The 8,748-nt window shown below is 32.6% G+C and overlaps 2 protein-coding genes across 2 annotated transcripts in view; one reads left to right on the top strand and one right to left on the bottom strand.

Annotated features, from left to right (window-relative positions):
• Positions 1-3,739: 3,739 nt before the first annotated feature.
• On the bottom strand, positions 3,740-5,257 carry LOC108750276 (deoxyhypusine hydroxylase). Its single transcript, XM_018489628.1, has 3 exons — positions 4,953-5,257; positions 4,360-4,680; positions 3,740-4,289 (listed from the first exon to the last, which is right to left on the bottom strand). The coding sequence occupies exons 1-3, from the start codon at positions 5,230-5,232 to the stop codon at positions 3,976-3,978; spliced, it is 915 nt and encodes a 304-aa protein (XP_018345130.1). The 5' UTR covers positions 5,233-5,257; the 3' UTR covers positions 3,740-3,975.
• Positions 5,258-6,003: 746 nt separating this feature from the next.
• The window catches only part of LOC108750266 (uncharacterized protein KIAA1841 homolog), a 5,266-nt gene continuing 2,521 nt past the window's right edge, over positions 6,004-8,748 (top strand). Inside the window, exons 1-5 of the mRNA XM_018489613.1 lie at positions 6,004-6,082; positions 6,361-7,138; positions 7,269-7,649; positions 7,773-8,039; positions 8,150-8,447. Of these exons, the coding sequence (XP_018345115.1) occupies positions 6,004-6,082; positions 6,361-7,138; positions 7,269-7,649; positions 7,773-8,039; positions 8,150-8,447 (1,803 nt within the window). The remainder of the gene's footprint in view (positions 6,083-6,360; positions 7,139-7,268; positions 7,650-7,772; positions 8,040-8,149; positions 8,448-8,748) is intronic.

Consider the following 8,748-nt stretch of genomic DNA (forward strand, 5'->3'; position numbering starts at 1 on the left):
GCTAAAGTAAAATTGCATGAAGTCGTACGAAATTGATATATCCTCTCGCCTTTACCTTTGAACTTTAAGATTAATATTCGCGCCCCTCCTCCGTAAATCTTCCTATACATAAATTGTGAAAAAACTGGCAGGTAGCTTCTTAAGATTATCGAAGGTAGAAAAAGGGGTTTGATAGTAGTGTAATAATGATAGTAATACAAGGAAAAGGTAGATCGATTCTTATTACTAAGTTAACTAACTTAACTAGGATTATAAAGATCGGATGTGCTGACATAAAGTATGCCAATTTAACGATCGACATGTAAGGCCGAGGTTTCTTAAAAATTGTAGCGAATGTGCAATCCCAGTCGTGGAATTACCGGAGCTTTTATAGCAATTTAAAGCTTAGGGTGAAACGTAAAATCACACGAATACGTAAAATCTGCTATTTCACTGGTACGCGAATTGAATTTAACGTATTAAGACTCCTTTATCGTGTTTGTAAGTATATTGGATTGTGACGTCCGAAGCGAGAGAAGCCGCACTAGTGAAGGAACATGCAACTCGCACCTGATTGCGCCTCGCTTTAATATTATATTCGATATTACTCGAATGAGAGAAGTCGAGTCCTTCTAAACGTCCATCATCCTACAGTTCCTCATCACCGTCACGACTTCCTTCGGAATCGACGGTGAATGACTGACGTTTGTTTTGCTTCCGGGATGTATGATGTACGATTGACGTTGCAAAGACAGCTATCGCTGTCAAAGAGCTTGTCATGCGATATGAATGGTATCACTTGCGAAACAAAGTGCATAATTCACGAACGCGTTGTCTCGTAAATAAGAAAAACCGATCAAAACGCAGTCAAGTGGTGCACGTCTTCCGCTTTGTCTTTTTCCCAAGAATGTATAATATACGCGCATTTTACACGGAGGTAAAAAATGTCCCCATCTGATCCTGATCATCGTATCTGATAGCCGAAAGATGATAGAAATATTTGAACAATATTAACGTTAAAATTGCGTCGATATTATGTGGGTAAACCGATACTTTTAAGGAAAAATCACCTCGCGAGAGGGAAGTCGCCAAGTTTATCATTAAATCTTTCACGACATGAACCCAGTGTAAAAAAGTAGCACACACGAAACGCGATTGCATAATACAGGGTAAAACGTGCGTACTCCTTATATATTTCCTTGAGACATGCATGATAATAATTAAAATTCTCCTGCTTTTTTTAAAAGCTTTAATAGTGGACAATCAAAGACGAAGTACTGTACTTGATATTAATTATAAGATTATTATATATAGTCTGTTTGAAAAATTTAAGAAAATTTGTAAACAGAATTTTATCAGGATTATCAAGCGAAGTTATAAAATTTTTTAATCTTAAGCTCGATCTCCAAAGAATTGTAATTAGTTATTTCCATTCTGGAAATAATTGTTTAACTTTTATGTTACTATTCTTAATTAATTCTAATTACAGAATTCAAAATAAAGAAAAGAAGTTAAGGATACAGAAAGAAGTTAAGGGAAATTTTCTTGATTTTTAAGATTTATAATTAATCTCACAAAAGTTAATTTTTTTTTGCTTTTATCTTTCTATATTTTTCAGGAAATGTTTATTAATAGAATATTTCATAACTTATTCATAAATTATTTGCAAAATTATTTTAAATCGGATATCTTTAAAAATATTCCATATGACTTTTAAAATAATAAGAAAAAGAGAGAAAAGAAAGTATACTTTCTATAGATAGTATCTATAGATGGTATAAAAACAAATTTATGTAACTTGCGAATTATTAAAAAGCTGTATAATATATTTTAAAAATATCAAAATATTTCCATTTCACAAAAATTTAAAATATTAAACACATATATTCAAAATTTTATTAAAAATTTTGAAAGACCTAATCAGTCAACGTCTCTCAATCAAAAGTATTGCAATTGTGAAAATATAGCTTCACAGGAGTTATTCGTACTTTTGAAGTTTTATGAAAAATTATAAAAAACAGAATGCATTTGAATAAAAATTGTTGTTTAGAAAATGCAAACATAAAAGTAAGAAAATAAAGATAAGCATTTAAGAAAATTCTGCTGATAAGATGATATAAGAAAATGATGGTAGTCGCTTAGAAATGCAATTGCGATGTTGTCGGCGCACTTTGGCGAGTTATTGTAATTATTAATTTATTGCTTATTGTAATTAATTGGCGATAAAGCTTACTTTATGTGAAGCGGCGATGGAACGCGCGGGTATGACGGCGAGAGTATGCACTCGACCGCGGCTGGCATGTGACTATTCGCCACCGCGTTCTCCATCGAGGAAGGAACTGCTTCGCAGTTAATATCGACCACCCCCGTCCGTCTCTCTCCCCACTTTAGCGAGAGAGAATCGTCTTATACTTTACAACGAGCTGTAGCGTTGCGAGTACCTTGGCAGAGGTACCGAGAGAAATAAATCATCGTCAAAGTATCCTCGCGCGAGAAGACAGGAACGTAGAGTTTTTTTTTTTTGCACACTCCAGCAAATTGTCTTCCACCCCGTAGTGCGTAGAATAATACTCTAACGATGTGTTAATCAATGGAAGATGGATGTAGTCGTGGAATTGCAAAAATCTTTTATCATTTCGGCGATTATTTTGAAGATTACGTTTGAAAGTAATGTTGCACGTGGATATCTTAATTATTCGTTTGTGAAGTATATCCTGCTTGCGTTTAGTCATCGAAGCTTTGACGAGCTATATCCGTTTGTCTAATATTTACAATGCGTCAGTCTTGCTTTACTGACTCTGATTAATCGCTTCATTATTCAGTCCAAGGAAAGTTTCTCCTCTTTCGCGAATCAAAAATCTTTCCTCTCGACGATTCTCTCCTCATCGATCCAAATGTTATCCAAATGTTATCCTGACGTTGTAAGAAACCGATTAACGAAAAAAAAAATTTATCTTGCTGACTGCGGAAAGTATGAAGGATTGTACGTGTGCTTGCAGTGATAGAAGCTATAACGAATGTATGCCAATGAATGCGCGAGACGGCACGCGATATTCATGAAACTGAACACGGACAATTTCGAAATTCCATCACGGGGAATTCCCAGCGGACACGCTTCCGGGCGATTAGAGAAAGAATTTCGAATAAACGAAGTTTCAGCGACGAATGCAGAAACGGAATGGAGCGGCAACGGTTGATCGATTTCGCTTGTAATGCCCGGTTCATATCGCGAGTCTTATCAAGCTCGTTTACTATTAGCGGTACACCCGCATATAATGCCGCAATTCAATCTGCCGATTTTACCGTTTTCTTGGAAAGAAAAGTCATCTTACGTTATGACAAAACACATACTTCCCTTACGATCGATTTGATATACCGAAGTTCTTAATCACGGTCATTACGAAAATTCCTAGTTAATGAATATCGATGTACAATTATAGATCCGTCAGTAGAGTAGAATGATGTTTTATCTATTTCTTGAAATAACGTTTATGTTTCTGAACAGCACTTATGAATAATTATAGATTGTGATTTCTCAAGAAGCAATTGTATAATGTAGTTATAAGCACGCCACTGGAAAAAAATTGTTTATCTTAAATTTTCATATTACTTTAAAGTTGAAACTGATGAAATATCATCCTATCTTATTATTTTCATAGCAAAAAATATACACTGGAGTAATATTGGAAATTTAGGTCTGCAAGAAATGAAAACGTATGTCCAAGATATAAAGAATGTAACAATTCTTTACTTAGCTTTCCATTAGAATTGATTAGAATTTCACGCAAACTTCGCATAAAAATGTACTATGATTAAAAGGAATAATTTACATTTACCTTTGCCAAGTTAACACCCTCATCATTGAAAATTGTGTAATTTTGATATAGATTGTATTTTGATTTTTAGAAATGCTAACTTGATAAAGGTTTTATATTTCTCTTCTTTCATTCGATATAGGAAATACATATAACACAATGACAATATAAATAAAATTCTTCACGCAGTAGAAAGCTTGACTAACGTATCGGCATACTGAAATTCCGTACTGTTTTCATAATCGCACATGTCCAAAGCGATTACACAACTCTCATGAACAACTCTTTTACTATCATTGAGATATCTGTTTAATATCTCATAGCATTCAGGAGTGGCAATGGAACCTAAAGCCTCCGCACACTCGTGCCTGACCATCTCGTTTTCCTCCGTGTCTTCCAATGATGCTTGCAATCCTGGCACGGATATCTCGTCTTGAAGTTGTCCTAGTACAAACGCTACCTCATGTTTGAATAGGGCGCTACCGGTCTTCAAACCTTTATGCAAAAACAAAACTCGATTAGTTAATATTTATTTAATATTTGTAGATTAGATTAATATAATTACCTTCAGTAAGAGCTAGAATGCTCTCTCTGGTACTTAAATTTCTCAGTGAGAACATTGCTCTGTATCTGTCAAACAACGACTCGCTTTCATCCAACAAAATATTTCTCAAGACTTTTATATCTGTTATTTCTGCCGGTGGTGCAGGATCAATGGTTGAGAATGAATTTTTTTGTAAGTTCTTTGCATTACTGTTAGAGTCTAACCATCTCAACTGGTTTAAGGCCAATTCACACGTCTCTGCTACTTCAGGTATAGGATCTTTGCGATACTTTTCCAACAGAGGAATTACACTTGGCTCACCGATAGCACCCAGTGCCTCTCCTGTGAAAAAAATGCATATAGATATAAAATAGTACAAAGAATGAATACTCTTTAAATTTGAGTGGAACCTGATGCTAAAGAGTAAATAATTAAAATAAGAAAAAAGAATTGTTTTTGAAAAAGTTTTTTAACTTTTTTAAGAGTGAGATTTTACTCTTTAAACAGTGAGATTTATTCTAAAAAGTTTTAATGAATAGATTCTTCATTCTTTTCATTTCTTTTTGAACAGATTACTGAAGCTTGGATGAGACTTGTACATGCCAAACACATACCAGCTTCGTGACGTACCATCGGCTCCTGTGACAGATCTTCCAGGACACTTATTAAGATATTAATGGCTGCAGGATCTCGCATTTGACCTAAACAGTATGCAAGCTCATGTTTCAACAATGCTGATGGATCTTTGAAGCATGCATGGATCTGATCTATTGCCATTGCACCACCGATATTCTTCAGAGTGAATAAAGCGCGGAATCTCTCTTTCAGAGGCCTGGCAGAGTCATTTAGAACTCCGCCTATAGTCAAAATATCGCTTTCACTCGCTTTAACCATTTTTAATTAAATGTTAAATATTAAATATATAAATATAAATGAGAAATAAAATTCCAAATATCTTAGATCTGTAAAAAAAAGATACATATAATATTATAAATGTAATTATAAAATAACATAAATTTTTAATAAATAATTACACAAAAGAAAAAGAAAAATATTTGTACAAAAATATTGTATAAAAATTGAAAAATTTATAACTACAAACTGTTGTCAGACTTCTTACCAATTTAATTAATTTTCAAACGAATATTAGTTTTAATGAACCGGGTAGATATTACTAATGTATTATTATTATTAAATTAACGATTCATTTGTCTCAATTCAATGTGATAATCTTTTAGGTTAACATGCCATGAGTTAAAACTGGAATCATAACATATGAAAACAATAGATTTACTTCATATTGATATTTATGGGCTATGTTTTTGGAACAGAATTAGGATCTTTTTTTGATGTATTTTAGAACGAAATTCTAACAAAAATTGAAGATACCTTTTTTATAAGTTTTGGAACACAGTCAGCTGATCGAGACTCAAATAGGAGACTTGTCCAAACTTATTGGGATATGAAGAGTGAAAGCGTTCTTCTAATGATTTATAACACTGAGTACACAATATTTCATAATTATCTAAACTCTTCGATCTTGTATTAAAATTTTTGTTATAATTTGTCCATTATAATTGTAAGTCAAAGGTACATTGATATGAAATTTTGAAGTTGATGTATAAGTAACCTGTAGGATAAAATTGACTTGCATCTCCTAAAAATATGGAACCACAAAAAAATGACAATATCGCTTTAAGCGCAAGTACAATATTAAGAGCATGTGCCTCGACGAGTAACGAAGGTATATGTACACCTACTGGTATGCTAGATCGCACCGAAGTTAGATACTGGATGCTGCACCTTTATTTTGAAGTATTTTGATGATTTCTCTGTATCCCCATCTAATGCCGTTAACACAACTTTTGCTGCTAAGTTTTTGAATTATATTAATAACTATGTATCAAATAGAAAAGCTCAGCAATAAGCCGAGCAATAACTGCACTAGAATGGGTTGAATTGTGTCATGACTACGACTTGAAAATTTATGGATAATAGTAATAATGAGAACTTTGAATTTAGCGGAGAGATTACGAAACCTCCAGGAAGACAAGCACTCTAAATTAACAATTGGAGCATTTTTCGAATTTATGAGAACTGCGTATCAAGTTAATGATAGTTGTGAAGGTCTAGCTAAGATAATGAGTGCTAACAGCGAGATCGACTGGCATGAATTAGCAAAAATTAATTTAGACCTAGAAACACGCGAGGATAGTAAAACAACCAATGATAACTGCCATCCTAGTACTGGTGAACAGCAAAACGAGAATAACGATTCTATACAAACATTACTGACACAAACGAGTAATAAGGAATCAAATTCATGTACATCAGAAAGCATGATAAGTTCACACTCTTCTGTGACATCTTATAATAGCAATATTTCTAACATATGTAATAATAACAGTTCTGCGAAAGAATCTACCAGTGTAGAAAATTCTTCCAATAAAGATTTAGAGACAGAAGATAGTGTTAAAGAAACAAATCAGTCATCAGGTAGTCAAGTCCAAAATGAAAAGGGAAAAGTATTACAGACTAAAGAACATTTAGAAGAAAATGAATGTGGTTTGGCGAAAGTCATGAAAGAAAATCTAAGAGATATTTTGCATGAAGGATTACTGGACTCTGTTTTGCCATACATGCTGCCAAAATCTGCCCTATCGCAACCTATTATTAAAAAGTCCACTGCTGTTGTGGATGTTAAGAAAAGTTTTTCTTTGAATAATATAATTGAAAATAAAGCCTTAGTTCATAAAGAAAGAGACAAGGAGAAAAATAAGACAAACAAGAAATCATTGGAGTAAGTATCTTTTAATTGCAATTACAATTTCAAACATCTTGCAATATAAAGTTAAAAGTATTTTTAATAAATGGATTAATTGTTCATGTTTAATAATATAATTAACATTATTTTTTATATTGCATTACAGAAATGAAGTGGAAATTCATGTTTGCGACGAAGATAAAAATATCAGAAAAAAGTTTCGATGTCCACAAAAGCTTCTTATTCAAAAAATGTGTTATTTCGCTGATGTTACAGCAGGACAGAAACTCGACGAGATAGACATATCGGTCCATTGTGATGTAGTTATTTTCGATTGGTTGATGAGATGGGTGAAGAAGGATATCATAAAAAAGTCAGAATGGCCAGTTTTAGAGGCGAATAACGTCATTCCGATTATGGTGTCCGCTTGCTTTTTACAAATGGAACCACTTTTGGAAAATTGTCTGCAATATTGTCACGACAATATGTCGGATATCTTAAAAACATCAACAATTTTAACATGTCTAGATGATAATCTTCTTACAAGGCATGCATTTTACTATTGTCATAGTTTTGTATTTTACATGATATATTACATCTAATTTGTAATAAATTATTAATTTAAAGCTTTATTTTTTTCTGTTTTATTAATGTTTACAATTATTCATAGGTTGGCTGAATTATTTACTAACGAAGATGTTGAAATGCTAAAAGATAAAAAAGATAAAATTCAGAGTCGTTTGTTCTGTAAGTTAATCGCTTCTCTTGTGGAGACCACTCCAGATAATAAAAAGGGGCACTATAGTTCATTGGCTATGATGTTTAGATGTGGAAAGTGCGGTAAGAATGTTATACAATCGATTTCCGATTTTGTGCCTTGCATTCCAAGTGCAATGAAAATTGATAACAAGGGAACTGTTCATAGTAAACATGTCAGGTACACGAGACACATATATTTAACAGCGATGTAATATATTTATATATATTTTTATATATAAGCATTATTATATGTATGAAAGATTTAAGAAATAAAAAATAACCTTGCAGAGATTTGACTTGGACATTGAATGATTATGTCGTTGCCTTGCGATCGGAATTGCGCTCTTGGCGCAAAGTATATTGGAGATTGTGGGGAGACTGTCATTTTGTGTTTTGTCAACAGTGCAATATATATTTTCCAATACATCAGATTGGTTGGTGCTGCTATCATCCGGAATCTGCACAATTCTTTGTAAACGAGCAACAAAGACCTATGCCCTTCCCATTGGGAAGATATCCGTGTTGTAGTCAATCTGCTTACAGATTTGAAATTTTATCAAATCATCAAAGTGGATGTAGATACAAAGTTAATATCAACATTATGTGTCATAATTGCGTTATAAAAATGAATTTACTGATTATGATGTATATAATATACATATAAAATATATATAAAATATATAATATACATATATAATATACATTAATAAATAATAATAAAGCTCTGAAAGTATAAAGCAATATATGCAAAAGAAGGACAAAGAGCCAGTAATGTAGTAACAAACTTTAATTCAATCATAAATTACAAAACGACAGAGCAAACGTTTCGATTTTTACCGATATTGACAAGGTACATGATTATATTATATTATATATATATATATATA

Source organism: Trachymyrmex septentrionalis, unplaced genomic scaffold (genome assembly GCF_001594115.1).
Source record: "Trachymyrmex septentrionalis isolate Tsep2-gDNA-1 unplaced genomic scaffold, Tsep1.0 scaffold35, whole genome shotgun sequence".
Taxonomy (NCBI): Eukaryota; Metazoa; Arthropoda; class Insecta; order Hymenoptera; family Formicidae; genus Trachymyrmex; species Trachymyrmex septentrionalis.

Bases quoted from the DNA above. Each gene is read 5' to 3' on its own strand.
- LOC108750276 (XM_018489628.1), bottom strand. From the start codon at position 5,232: ATGGTTAAAGCGAGTGAAAGCGATATTTTGACTATAGGCGGAGTTCTA. The intron at 4,681-4,952 runs GTATGTGTTTGG...TTTTTTTCACAG, and splicing joins GATGGTACGTCACGAAGCTG to GAGAGGCACTGGGTGCTATC. The intron at 4,290-4,359 runs GTAATTATATTA...TTTTGCATAAAG, and splicing joins CATTCTAGCTCTTACTGAAG to GTTTGAAGACCGGTAGCGCC.